General features: G+C 41.5%; 1 protein-coding gene across 4 annotated transcripts in view; it reads left to right on the top strand.

Moving 5' to 3' along the window:
- Positions 1 to 8,189: 8,189 nt before the first annotated feature.
- smim29 (small integral membrane protein 29) overlaps positions 8,190 to 15,002 on the top strand; it is a 16,209-nt gene continuing 9,396 nt past the window's right edge. Inside the window, exons 1-3 of one of the 4 annotated variants that reach the window (XM_043716790.1) lie at positions 8,190 to 8,323; positions 11,075 to 11,210; positions 13,847 to 14,175. In XM_043716790.1, coding sequence (XP_043572725.1) covers positions 14,065 to 14,175 — 111 coding nt within the window. In that variant the 5' untranslated portion in view covers positions 8,190 to 8,323; positions 11,075 to 11,210; positions 13,847 to 14,064. Of the gene's footprint in view, positions 8,345 to 11,074; positions 11,211 to 13,846; positions 14,176 to 15,002 lie in introns of all 4 variants that reach the window. The other 3 variants (XM_043716789.1, XM_043716787.1, XM_043716788.1) reach the window with 3 other exon arrangements.

The following is a 15,002-nucleotide window of genomic DNA, read 5'->3' as shown; positions in this document are numbered from 1 at the left end:
GATCTGCCTGAAATGCTTGCAAAACTAAACGTTTCACTGTACTTAAGTACATGTCACAACAATAAGTCAAATCAAATCAGTTGTATCACACAGAATCCTGACAGTGCGGAAAGAGGTCATTCAGCCCATTGTGTCTGCATCAACTCTCCAAAGAGCATCCCAGACCCAGCACTCCCCTGCTCCAATCTCACAACCCCATGTTTACCCGGCTAATCCACCTAGCCTACACACCATAGGGAAATTTAGCACGACCACTCCACTTAATCTGTACTTCTTGGATAACAACCTATATCTCCTTCACAACAAGCCTTTCCACCTATTTCTGTGTCATCTGCAAGGAAACATCTGTTTCCTTCCTCTGAGTCAATAATATATATTGTAAACAGTTGTGGTCTCAACACTGATCCCTGTGGAACCCCACTAGTCACAGGTTGCCAACCTAAAAAAGAACGCTTTATCCCAACTCGCTGTTTCCTGCTCATTAGCCAATTCTTTATCCATGACAATGTACAATCTCACACACCAAAGGTTTCAATTTCATGGCCTATCCTTTTGTTAGCTACCTTGTCGGACACTTTCTGGAAGACTACGTACAACACACCTACTGGTTTCACTCTATCCAATCTGGTTGAGACTTCCATGAAAAATTCTCATAAATTAGTCCGAAATGATTTACTTTTGTGAAACCGTGCTGTTTCTGCTTGACTAGATTATAATTTTCAAAATATGCACATATTTCCTAACAAGCATAGAATTGAGCCCTATTTGCGTTTGTGAGGAGCTGATTATGTGCTCTGTTATTAAACTGTGGAGCCCTTTGGAAGGAACAGAGCTGAATATATTAAGGATGTTAATGGCCACCGGCAATGCCTGGTGGCCACTTAGCAAGTGGTCTTGTTCTGAGAGGCTGCAGATGTCAGTGGTCACTTGATGTGACAAGTGAAGATCGGATATGTTCAGGAAGCCAACTTTCTCCAAGTAACACTGTATTGTGGGGAGTGCTTCCATTGAGCTGCATTTCTCTGCTCATTCCTTCCATCTATGAGGTGGTAAGTGGATGAGGAGAAGGTTTCTGTTGCTGCTTCTGGTGCTGTTGTTGTTCAATATGGGGATGTTGGATGTTATTTGTTTTGTTAATAAGAATGGTAAAGCAGAATATTGATTAAAAAATTTGAAAAACTACAGTACAGGAACAGGCCCTTCGGCCCTCCAAGCCTGTGCCGATCCAGATCCTCTATCTAAACTTGTTGTTTATTTCCCAAGGATCTGTATCCCTCTGCTCCCTGCCCATTCATGTATCTGTCTAGATACACTTTCAATGACACTACCGTGCCTGCCTCTACACCTCCGCTGGCAACACATTCCAGGTACTCACCACTCTCTGCGTAAAGAACTTTCCACACACATTTCCCTTAAACCTTTCTCCTCTCAGCTTGAACTTGAGTCCCCCAATTCTGGAAAAAGCTTCTTGCCAACCAGTCTGTCTATACCTCTCATGATTTTGTCAACCTCGATCAGGTCCCCCCTCAACCTCTGTCTTTTTAATGAAAATAATCCTAATCTACTCAACCTCTCCTCGTAGCAAGCACCCTCCATACCAGAAAACATCCTGGTGAACCTCCTCTGTACCCTCTCCGAAGCATCCACATCTTTCTGGTAATGTGGAGACCAAAACGGTACACAGTATTCCAAATGTGGCCGAACCAAAGTCCTATACAACTGTAACATGACCTGCCAACTCCTGTACTTAATACCCTGTCCAATGAAGGAAAGCATGCCGTAAACCTTCTTGACCACTCTATTGACCTGTGTTGCCACCTTCAGGATACAATGGACCTAACAACCAGATACCTCTGTACATCAATTTTGCCCAGGGCTATACCGTTTACCATATAGTTCGCTCTAGAATTGGATCTTCCAAAATGCATCACCTTGCATTTGCCCAGATTGAACTCCATCTGCCATTTCTTTGCCCAACTCTCCAGTCTACCCATATTCTGCTGCATTCTCAGATAGTTTCCTTCACTGTCTACTACTCCACCAATCTTAGTGTCATCTGCAAACTTGCTAATCAGACCACCTATACCGCCCTCCAGATCATTTTTGTATATCACAGTGGTCCTAGCATATATCCCTGTGGAATGCCACTGGTCACAGTTCTCCATTTTGAGAAACTCCCTTCCACTGCTACTGACTGTCTCCTGCTGCCCAGCCAGTTCTCTATCCATTTAGCTAGTACAGTCTGGTTCAGCAAGCAACTATGAAGGCTAAAGTCATAGTGATGTTTATTACAAGAAGATTAGAATAAAAGATTAATGAAGTCATTCTGCAATTGTATAGGGTTTTACAGAGACAACAACTTGTATACTGTGTGCAGTTTTGGTTTCCAAATTTTAGGAAGGAAATGCTTCTGTTGGAAGTGGTACATTGATAGGTTCACAAGATTGTTTTCTGGGATGAGACCTCCTTATCTGAGGTATGAGGTAATGCCACATAAGCAACACTCATGTAGCACTGGGATTTGGGAAATGGAAAGCATCGATCAGATGCCCAATCCTGCAAAATATTTTAAATCACTTCCAGTACAGTGAAAGCATGTTCTCTGAACAAGTACTCTGAGGTAACACCTTTCATTTGCATAAGGAGATGTATGTAAGATTTGAACATTTCTGCCGGTCATTTGTTCAGCTCCCTCAACTCCTTCTGCTCTCTCATCTTCCTTTCACTGGTAAGTTCCAAGCAACCCAAGAAAACCAAGCACTCAGAGTTACACTTGAAAAGCAATATTAAAACAGCTGCCTTTTAGTAAAAAGTAGCAAATCACTTCTTCTAAGGGGCTTCGCACATATAGATAGGATCAAAGTAGATCCGATGTAGATAGTATGACCTCTCAAGCCTGCTCCACTTTTCAATATTACCATGACTGATTTTCTGCCTCACCTTGACTTTTCTATCCAACCTCCCTATCCCTGGATTTCCTGAGAGATCAAAATCCATACCAGCCTGGAATATATTCAATGATGAAGCATGCACAACCCCTTGGATTGAGAATTCCAAAGATACACAACCTTTTAAATGAAGAAAGTTGTCCTAAATGATCAACCCTTTATGCTGAAGCCGGACACCAAAGTTTAAGATTCCCCACCCACAGGAAACAATCTTGCAGTGTCTACCTTGACAAGCTCCTTCAGAATCTTAAATTTCAATGAGATCATCTCTCACTCTCTCAACTCTAATTTAAGGTAAACAGCCTATCATCGTAGAATGACTATCTTATCCCAGAAAACAATCTTGTGAAACTGTCAGTCAATGTACTGCCTCCAATAGAGATATTTCCATCCTAAAATAGGAAGACCAAAACTACATACAGTATGCAAGTTGTCATCTCACTAAAACCCAGAATGACTTTATTAATTTTTTATTCTAATCTTGTTGTCATAAAGGTCAGCATGCCTTCCTAATTGCTAGCTGAACTTCTCCCTTTTTCTGTTCTTTATGTCTGTACACCCACATCTCACTAAATGTCAACATTCAAGAATTTCAAATCTTTTGATAAATATTCCGGTTTTCCATTCTTATTAATAAAATGAATAACATCCAACGTCCCATGTTGTACACCATCTGTAATGTTGTTGTCCATTCAATTAGTCTGGTCATATCTCTTTGCTTCCTCCTTTTTTTAAACCCCCTGAAACAAATAGTTTTATTTCTTTTTTGGCACACAGTTATCTGACTTCAATTAAAATTTAGTTAACTAGATCAATAATGAAGGAGACAATCCAAGATTTTCTTGACTGAAAGGAAGAGGAGTTTTATTATAATTTACCCTGGAAAAGAAAACAATAAAAACATATCAAAAATACATACAGACTCACATTATAAGATTAAAAAATAAGGGACAGCTCTAATGAAGAGTGGTGGTGCAGTGGTAATCTGGCTGGACTAGTAAACCAGAAACCCAACCTATGGTCTGGTGACATGGGTTCGAATTCCATCATGATCGATGACGAAATCTGAATTTAATTTGAAATCTAGAATGAGAAGCTCACCCAGTGATGGTCATATAACCACTAATGATTGTTGCAAAGATCCATTTGGTTCACTAATGAGTTTTAGGGAAGGAAATCTGCCACCCTTTCCTGGTCTGGCCTACATGTGATATCCTAATGAAGGGCTTATGCCCAAAACGTTTATTCTCCTGCTCCTCGGATGCTGTCTGACCAGCTGTGCTTTTCCAGCACTGCACTCTCAACTCTGATCTCCAGCATCTGCAGTCCTCACTTTCTCCTCCATGTGACTTCAGACCCACTTCAAAGTGATTGACTCCAAACTGTCATCTGGGCAGTTAGGGAGACAGCATAAATGCTGGTTCAGCCAGCAAAACTCACATCTTATGAACAAATTAAAGAAATATACAGACAAGAAGGTAAAGGTATTACACTTTAAAGTCTAAAGGCCATTAGTGAACCATATCAGTTTTTACAACAATTTATGATGGTTTCATGCACATTGTTACTACAATTGGCTTCCAATTCTGCATTTTATTAACTTAATTTAAATTCACCGGCTGACATGATGGGATTTGGACCTGTATACCCAGAGCTTTATTTTCGTCTTCTGGACACTGGACCAATGACATTACCACGACATCGCTATCTTCCACATTACATGAAAGTAATTACATTTACAGGTGTCCCTTATTCACTTACTAGTTCTATCTTTTAAGAACTGTTAAACTTGTTGAACACCATTTCTGCTTCAAAAAACCATGTTGTTTCTGCCTTATGTGATATAAATTTCTATTGAGTTCATTTCGACATTCTTCTCCCTCCACAACCCAGATCAATCTCTTGTTCTAGTCTGCTCATTCCAATTACACTCTCCCCCACCCCATTAAATGGTGCTGAAAAATGAACACATGCTGTACAGAGACAGAATACATGACACCCCAACCTATATAGATATAGAGTCCTACAGCACAGAAACAGACCCCTCAGTCCACCTTGCCCACGCTGACAAGACATCCCAGTCTAGATCCTCCTGCTCCTCGGATGCTGCCTGACCTGCTGTGGTTTTTCAGCACCACACTCTCGACACTGATCTCCAGCATCTGTAGACTGACCTAGTTCCATGGATAACTAGCCTCAAATGAAACTCTTGCAAACTCTGTTAATAAGAATTTTCCTTGTAGAGTGACAAAGCAATCATCCTAACTGTGCAACTGCTATGTTAGATTTCAAAGCCACTGATGGTAGATTGAAAGGGAGAAATGTCACAATATTGTACTGTGTGGCAGGGGTGGATTTTGACATGATGGTGGGCTGAATGAGTCATTTGACATTTTAATGCCTACAATACAAATCTCTCCTAGTCCTGTCTTTCTGACAAGACCTTGCATTTTTTCTTGAGACATGTACTTGACAAGGTAGGTACTGAGATGACTGCCCTAATTGCACAACAATTTAAGTGACAGTATGAAGATTATGTCCTTCATAATCCGGAAGTCACAAAGATACAGTATTTCTTTTGTGTTCAGTGCGTGAGTAACACTGATACAAAAACATTGTGTTCTTGTTTTACTTGTTACGTGGTATCTGGAGGCAAGGATTGAAGTGTCAGACAAAAAAAGGAAACAAATTCACCATCATGCTGAGCCACTGGGCAACTTTTTTTCTGGAAGACATTTATCCAGAGGATGAGTGACTGAGAAGAATCAGTATATTGGAAGGTATATTTAACCCATTTTCAAATTTTAAAAATCAGACAATAACAGAACTGTAATAGTGCAGAAGGAAGCTATTTGGCCCATCATGTCTGACTGGTTCTTAAAATAAGCAAACCACTTTGTTCCTTTCTCCCTGTAATCCTGCATATTGTTCCTTTTCTATTAACTGTTTTGAGTGCCTGAGTTGAATCTGCCTTCACTACACTTTCAGGCAGTGCATTTCAGATGTTAATCACTTGCTTTGCATTTCTTTTTCTCACATTCTCATTCTCCTTTTGACAATCCCTTTAAACCCAGACCCTCTTGTTCTTGTTACTTTCCCAAATGGGAAGAGTGTCTCCCTGTCCATGTCTCTCATGTTTTTCAATACTATCGTAGAGTCATAGAGATGTACAGCATGGAAATAAATCCTGCGGTCCAACCCGTCCATGCTGACCAGATATCCCAACCCAATCTAATCCCACTTGCCAGCACCCGGCCCCTAACCCTCCAAACCCTTCCTATTCATATGCCCATCCAGATGCCTTTCAAATGTTGCAATTGTATCAGCCTCCACCACTTCCTCTGGCAGCTCATTCCATACACATACCACCCTCTGCATGAAGAGGTTGCCCCTTAGGTCTCCTTTATATCTTTCCCCTCTCACCCTAAACCTATGCCCTCTAGTTCTGGACTCCCCCAGCTCAGGGAAGAGAGACTTTGTCTATTTATCCTGTCCATGCCCCTCATGATTTTATAAACCTCTATGAGGTCACCCCTCAGCCTCCGACACTCCAGGGAAAACTGCCCCAGCCTGTTCATCCTCTCCCTATCACTCAAATCCTTGAACCCTGGCAACATCCTTGTAAATCTTTTCTGAACCCTTTCAAGTTTCACAACATTTTTCTGATAGAACTGTATGCAATATTCCAACAGTGGCCTAACCAATGTCCTGTACAGCCCAACATGACCTCCCAACTCCTGTACTTAAGACTCTGACCAATGAAGGAAAGCAGACCAAACACATTCTTCACTATCCTATCTACCTGCGACTCCATTTTCAAGGAGCTATGAACCTGCACTCCAAGGTCTCTTTGTTCAGCAATACTTCCTCGGAGCTTACTATTAAGTGTATAAGTCCTATGAAGATTTGCTTTCCCAAAATGCAGCACCTCACATTTATCTAAATTAAACTCCAACTGCCACTTCTCAGCCCATTGGCCCATCCGATCAAGATCCCGTTGTAATCTGAGGTAACCATCTTCGCTGTCCACTATACCTCCAATTTTGATGTTATCTGCAAACTTACTAACTATATCTCTTATGCTCACATCCAAATTATTTATATAAATGATGAAAAGTAGTGGACCCAGCAGTGATTCTTGAGGCACTCCACTGGTCACAGGCCTCCAGTCTGAAAAACAACCCTCCACCACCACCCTCTGTGTTCTACCTTTGAGCCAGTTCTTTATCCAAATGGCTAGTTCTTCTTGTATTCCAAGAAGATCTAATCTTGCTAACCAGTCTCCCATGGGGAACCATGTCAAACACCTTACTGAAGTCCATATATATCATGTCTACCGCTCTGCCCTCATCAATCTTCTTTGCTACTTCTTCAAAAAAAAACTCAATCAAGTTTGTGAGACACGATTTCCCATGTACCAAGCCATGTTGACTATCTCTAATCAGTCCTTGCTTTTCCAAATACATGTACATCCTGTCCCTCAGGATTCCTATCACATTTTGCTTCGAAAATAAGAAGGGAACTTTGCTCAGCGGATGCTGGCTGTTTTGCTGAGTGTTTCCAGCATGATCTGCTTATTTTATAACTGATAAATATTTATTTTCTTTTTGTTTTTCTATTGTAATTGTAAGGACATCAAAGAGGCTAAACTGTTAAACCTAGATGTTAAATCTTCACGACTAAGGCATTGAATGGATCTGATCAAATGAAGGTTAACATATTGGTTTTAACAGTATAGCCTCTTTGATGTACTTACAATTACAATAGAAAACAAAATAAATGTCAAACATAAAATAAGCTGATAGTGATGGAAATACTCAAAAAACAACCAGCGTCTGCGAAACGAAGTTACCCCTCTTATCTGGAAAGCAATTTACCAGTCAGAATAGCTCTCATTCCCGATGTTCCGCCCATTTTGGCAAAATTAAGACGCAATAACCCTAGTTTGTCCAACTATTGTAACTCATGAGGAAAGCGACACTCTTGTGACCTGATCTCAAATAAATCAGGCAATAAATCACAATTTATCTTTTTTTTTAAATCAGGTGCTGACTAATTTGCAACACATTTCGTAAATTTCGCTTTTTTAAAACAATGTACAATCCGAGCAGTGGAATCCGACTTGTGTTTCCATTATCTCCTCATTGTTGGTAACCTTATCCAATAGCTGCTGCTGCTGCTGCCTCATCCCCAACCTTTGTCCAGCACAGTCCCTGCAGCTCCTCCTCCGCTTTTGTTTTTTTTGTGATTGGTTAACAGCGCGTCTCCGAGCGCAGTGTCTGAGTGGGGGCGGATCGACTCTCAGTCAGTCGGAACGCCGTGGAGATGAACTGAACCGTGTTTCCAATGCGAAAAGCCGGGGGAGATGAGCGGAGGTAAAGGACGATTAAGAGTAGGTGAGAGGGTAGTAGAGGTGCTGTCCAGGGTATCGGTGAAAGGGTTGCTTGGCTTTCTGCAGGGCTTGGTGAAATGTAATGTCCGGGTCTAACTTCGCTGACTTCCGGGTATTGGGAGATGAACTGCACTGCGATAGCGCCGACTTGTTGCATTCAATAATCTGAGTGCAGTCCGATGGGGCTGCAGGGCGTGACCGTACCGACTCCCCTTCTCCTTATCGGTGCGTCTGAACGCATTTGCTGATTGGTTTTCCGGCTTCATTTTCTTTTCAATCAGAAACACAACAACTTCATTGGGTGCAGAAGGCGGCAGTCAGGGAGAGCTGTCAGCGAAGGAGCTGGATAGTCACAATAGATCATCCCTGTAGGAAAGCAGCGTCCTTGTCAGTCTAAACAGGATGTCTTGTTCGAAAGAGACAAGAGAGGCAAAGGATTCCTAAAAATAAGGTGTACAATTACAGGCTTAAACCAGGGTATGTACTCCGATTTCCTGGTTTTAGCCTCCCTTCCTGTTACTACTTGCAAATACTTGATGTCAATGGACTGAAGAATCCCAGCTGCACAATCTTCAGACTGTCTATTACAGCACAAGCATTAGGTCAAGGCAGATGAAGTTAAAAGCTTGAGTGGATAGTGGGGGAGTTGCAAATGGCAATGTGCATGAGGGATGGGGCAGGCACCAAAGTATCACACTTAGGCTTCAACAGAGGAAAGCAGACCTTTAGGCCAAACTGAGGCAGTGGTTCTGCATGTATGTCCTCTGAAGGCTGTGGAGGAAGGAAGCTCTTGGTCAGGTAGCCTACCTGCCAAGATGTAGGAAGCTGGACTGATTCATGGAAAGACCGGAAACACCTGAAAATCCAGTGACTGAAGGCAGAATTGTGGATGTATAACCAGCTATGGCATCGAGGGCCCTCAACAAGAGCTCATAGGCATCATCCTTAAAGGGATATCTGACAAAGGTATTTAGGAAAGCTAACTGCAGCAGAGATTTTCTGAGTACAAGCAAGCTGAAGGAAAAGACCTGGTTACCATATTCCTGGAGCTAGTGAAGTTGTTTGAGTACATTGTCCTCCTAGATCCCTCCTTCAAATCATTCCAGTACAGACAGCTAAAGCAGTGAGGAATGGGAATGTCTGTATATAGGTGAGGAGTCTTAAAAGTGGCAAACCAAAATTGTCCTTAAAGCAAACAATCACATCATCCAAATCATTGGGGAGAGTTTGGATTCCTAAGATCAGGAAGTTGTCAGGGAGGTAACCTTTCTCTATTGCAATCGATCCAAAGAGGTGTTATAATTCTGTTAGGGCTGGGCATCTAAAGGAGATTGCCCATGGATGTCAGGCACAGAGAGCCATCCAGAACATGTTCCCTGGCTTTCCCTTCTCATTAGATGTTAAACTAGTTGTGCCTCCCATCGATAGAAAAGCAGTGTCACCTAGGTTCATTCAGGAGAATGCTCACTCTGATGTTGAGTGATAGGGACTCATTTTGTTGGTAAGCATGAGACTTGCAAAGTGGAAACTTCTTCCATTCTTGACATGACAATAGGTGCAGGAGTAGGCCATTTTGTCCTTCGAGCCAGCACCACTATTCATTATGATCATGGCTGATCCTCCACAATCAGTATCCTGTTCTTGCCTTATCCCCATAACCCTTGATTCCATTATCCTTAAGAGCTCTATCCAACTCTTTCTTGAAAGTATCCAGAGCCTTGGCCACCACAGCCTTCTGGGGCAGAGCATTCCATACACCCACCACTCTCTGGGTGAAGAAGTTTCTCCTCAACTCTGTTCTAAGTGGCCTACCCATTATTTTTAAAATGTGTCCTTTGGTTCGGGACTCACCCATCAGCGGAAACATGTTTTCTGGCTCCAGAGTGTCCAATCCTTTTAATAATCTTATACATCTCAATCAGATGCCCTCTCAGCCTTCTAAACTCAAGCATATACAAGCCCAGTCACTCCAATCTTTCAGCGTAAGATAGTCCTGCCATTCCGGGAATTGACCTCGTGAACCTACGCTGCACTCCCTCAATAGCCAGAATGTCTTTCCTCAAATTTGGAGACCAAAACTGCACCCAATATTCCAGGTGCAGTGTCACCAGGGCCCTGAACAGCTGCAGAAGGACCTCTTTGCTTCTATACTCAATTCCTCTTGTTATGAAGGCCAGCATGCTATTAGCTTCCTTCACTGCCAGAGTGGAGGTATCAACCATTACTAGTTATTCTGAGAGCATCCTATGAAATAATCATCCATTCCCTCATCCAGAAGTTTGCATCACAAGGGTTGGACAGCCTTTATTAACCCTTTTCATAACCTGGTGGTTCATGAACTAATCGATAAGCCATGGAATTAAGAAAGTTGTGAATACCTATGGTGGTTAAGGTCAAACGTGGTAGAGATGTGAATGTTCTTGGAAATAATGCATGGTGACTGCTATGAACTGCAGTTTGAGGTCCACATGGGGCTCAAGAGTGTTTAACCTTGTTCTACACACTGGAGGTGTATTGGTATGTACAGGACCTTGGAACTGTTCTAGTGGCACGGAATTGAACTGTTATTTTACTTGCCTGCACCTTCACTGCTCTTAATGGTTCATGTCAACATCATGTCGCAGAGCTGTCCCTTGATATAATCCTGGAAGTGTTCCTCATCACTAAGAGAAAAGGACAAGGTACCCATGCAGATTACCAATTTCAATGACAAAGATGTTTAATCCCAACCTAGAATACCAGAGATGTCCTGGAACGTAATGCTACCCTGGAGCATGGACTGATTAGAGAAGACATCTCTAACCTGATTTCTAAGGTGGACATTAGCAAGTCAGGGGAGACCTAGAGGTAGCAGCTTATTTCTACTTCATGTAAGTACAGACAATGTTCAGTAAAGATGATGATAACATTGGCCATTGTAAGTAAAGATGACCATCCAGTAAAGATCCCTTACCATTGATCCCAACACATCAGTGGGAGGGAGTCTGGGATGCCTGCTGAAGTCTTTGGAGCAAAGTATCATCTGAGAGTTGTCAAGTCTATGCCACTCCCCCCACTGCACTCATGAGGAAAAAAAGTTGTAAAAAGAGGATCTGTGTGGTTTGCCAGACACAGCAATTCTTAAGGGGGCTTACCCTCTACCTATGATTTGAAGAAGTTTTACAAGTTCTGAAAGATGCAGGATGTTTCTTCAGTCTTGACTTTGGCACCAGTAATAACTAGCAACCTGTTGCTGATCAAGATACTGAAAAGATGACATTTCTAATGGGCACTAGGGGACTTTACAAAGCATGAACAGTATTCTTGAGTATTTCTAATGTCCTTGCAATCTTTTTGCATCTCATTGATAAAGCTTTTAACAACTTTGATTTCTGGTCCCTGTTTGTATATCTGGATGATATACTTTCCTTTAGGCTTGGTGATCAAGGAGACCCTTGAAGGACATGACACCACCTTAGCAAGTTAATCGAAGTTTAACTAGAAAGTCAAATCACTAGTGTCAACATTTCCAGAACAAATACACAACCTTGTGCACTCCTGACATTGAGAAAATTCAGGCAGTACAGAAGTGGCCCTGACCTAAGACTGAGAGGTAACTGGGTGGGATTCTTGGTCTAGCTGGTTACTGTAGAAACTTTGTACAAGGCTAGGCACCATTGGCTGTCTCATGCCATGACTCACTGAGACCGAAAATGATTTTTGGAGTGAGATTTTACAGTACTTTGATCAGTCTGAAAAATAAAGTCATGGCTAACGGTGAGGAAACTGAAGGGTAAGTCCATGTAATGACAATATCTATTATTTGTTTGGTTCTTGAGATGAGAGGGTTCCATGAGGACAATTTGAATGTTATGGGTCATTTACAGAACCAATTACAAATATAAAGGAACCAGACTGTTACATCGAGTTTAGAGGCTCACGTGTACAAAATAAATATATTTTCAAATTAAGTGCTGGATACTGAAAGGTACTTAATTAAATCCACCTAATGCATTGGCTGCTGTTTTCCATCACTTTAAAATGATATTGGCTTCCTCCTTTTATACATGTACGAACCACTGACAATGTTTCTCACTTCCCCCAAGTTCCTGAGCAAAGTCTAATGAAAGCCTGTGGGCAAGTGTGGGTGTAAAGAATAGCCAGAACTGCTTTCTTGATCACCAAATTTCTAAATGTTATAACCACTACCCATTTTCCATAAAGTTATAAGCAACAAGAAAACATTTTGGGTAATTCATGTACAGAACACGTGCAGTTCCTGGTTGCGATCAATATCAAGCCCCTCACTTTTGGTAGATCTAATTTAATGAACCTTTTGTTTCCTTTCATTCATGTCTGCACTTAAACAACTTTTAAAAGAAGGCACTTCTTAAGAAATTTTCCCACTTACGATAAAATTTGAGCAATGTTGTTTGTCAAGAATTCAGGAAGTTGTGTAGCTTGTTCCAGTAAATTCTTGAAAGATATTGATGTGGCCAATGATAACTGTGCAGAACAATTGAAGTCATGCCAATTACAGCAACTTGCCATTGTATTGCACCTTGGTTAGAGACAAAAAAAACTGCAGATGCTGGAATTAAAGGTAGACAAACAGGAGACTTGAAGAACACAGCAAAACAGGCAGCATCGGGAGGTGTAGAAGTCAATGTTTTGGGCATAACTCTTCCTCAGGACTGGGGGGTGGGTATATGGGGAGCTGCTTATTTTTCTTCTGCTTTTGTTTTAATTGTGTTGGCAAAGGTTAGTGGGAGTCTGGAACTAACTGACTGTAAGAGTGATAGAGGCAGAAACCCTGATAACACTTAAGAATTGTTTAGATGTTCACTTATGATGCCAAGGCATAGAAGGTTATTGGCCAAATGCTGGAAATGGAATTGGAATAGTAAGGTGGTTGTTTTTGACTGGGGTGTTCTTGTACACCTGTGACTAGACCCTGTAACACATACACTCACCCTGAATCCCATGTCTTTATGAATCTTTTGCCCTTTTGCTCCCTTTCTCCCAAGCTCACTTCATTTTTGCAACTTTCCAGTTCCCTCTATCACCTTACTACTCAATCCCAAACTACTAGACTGTCTTTCTTAACCTTTCCTAAATCTCTCCTGATTCCGTGTGCATGGTCTATAAAAATCTGCGTGCAAAATACCAGAAGAAAGCTTATACATTATCAGAGATACTTATACAAACATATGGTGTTGTCAACATTGCTAACCAGCTTGTTGGAGTTAGAGTAACGAAATAGATTTTATATATCATCGATTCTTGTTCCTTTTGTTTTCCCTTAACACACAATTTGTGGTGCATACTGGATCTAAATGTTCATTTGTGTTTTGGGGAGGTGCTGGTAATTATAAGTTTACTAATGTTTCCCTTCAAACTGCCTTTGCTGTAGCAGGGTTAATCATATTACATAGGCTCTAAGCTACTATGTTTCAAATTTTTGGTCACTCGCTGATGAATGTTGATAGGAATCTCTAACTTTTATTTCCACTGCTTTGTCTTTTAGATGCATTGGTGTGAAACTTCCAAATGTGCCTAAAAACACAGAAATGAAGATGCGTGAGAATGATTGACTTAGCTGTGGGTTTTGATGCATCATCGAAGTGAAGCCACAAGGTCCACCATTCCAATCAGACTGAGTTTTCAGTTTTCAAACATTTTGTGAATGAAGTCACATGTTTCTACTGCAGATGCATATTATTCTATCGCAAGACACATTTGGCAATGAGTAACTCTTCAACAATCGTGCCTCCTGTTGACAAAAGTAATGCAGTTGCGGGATTTGTTCTAGTACCTTTCTTTCTTCTGACATTAGTTGGATTCACTGTTGCTATGGTAAAGCACATTTCTTATTTGCACTATTAATCTCACTATTACTTTCCTTTGTGAAGTTCCTGAGTAGAATATCATGGGTTACACTAAACAATTGTGGGAGACAAGATATAAGCATAACAGATCCATTATGTTCTGTTCTCAAGATAACTTTATTATCTTGAAGTACGATGAATATTCACACTGTTATAGAGTCATAGAGATGTACAGCATGGAAACAGACCCTTCGGTCCAACCCGTCCATGCTGACCAGATATCCCAACCCAATCTAGTCCCCACCTGGCAGCACCCAGCCCATATCCCTTCCAATTCATATACCCACCCAAATGCCTCAAATGTTGCAATTGTACCAGCCTCCACCACTTCCTCTGGCAGCTCATTCCATACATGTACCACCCTCTATGTGAAAATGTTGTCCCTTAGGTCTCTTTTATATCTTTCCCCTCTCACCCTAAACCTGTGCCCGTAAGTTCTGGACTCCCCAACCCCAGGGAAAAGACTTTGCCTATTTACCCTATCCATGCCCCTCATCATTTTGTAAACCTCTATAAAGTCACTCCTCAGCCTCCGACGCTCCAGGGAAAACAGCCCCAGCCTGTTCAGCCTCTCCCTGTAGCTCAGATCCTCCAACTCTGGCCACGTCCGTGTAAATCTTTTCTGAACCCTTTCAAGTTTCACAACATCTTTCCGATAGGAAGGAGACCAAAATTGCATGCAATATTCCAACAGTGGCCTAACCAATGTCCTGTACAGCCACAACATGACCTCCCAACTCCTGTACTCAATACTCTGACCAATAAAGGAAAGCATACCAAACGCCATCTTCACTA

This window comes from Chiloscyllium plagiosum, chromosome 26 (genome assembly GCF_004010195.1).
Source record: "Chiloscyllium plagiosum isolate BGI_BamShark_2017 chromosome 26, ASM401019v2, whole genome shotgun sequence".
NCBI classification, from domain to species: domain Eukaryota; kingdom Metazoa; phylum Chordata; class Chondrichthyes; order Orectolobiformes; family Hemiscylliidae; genus Chiloscyllium; species Chiloscyllium plagiosum.
The sequence above is the reverse complement of the archived record's forward strand: the minus strand, read 5'-3'. Positions and strand labels throughout refer to the sequence as shown.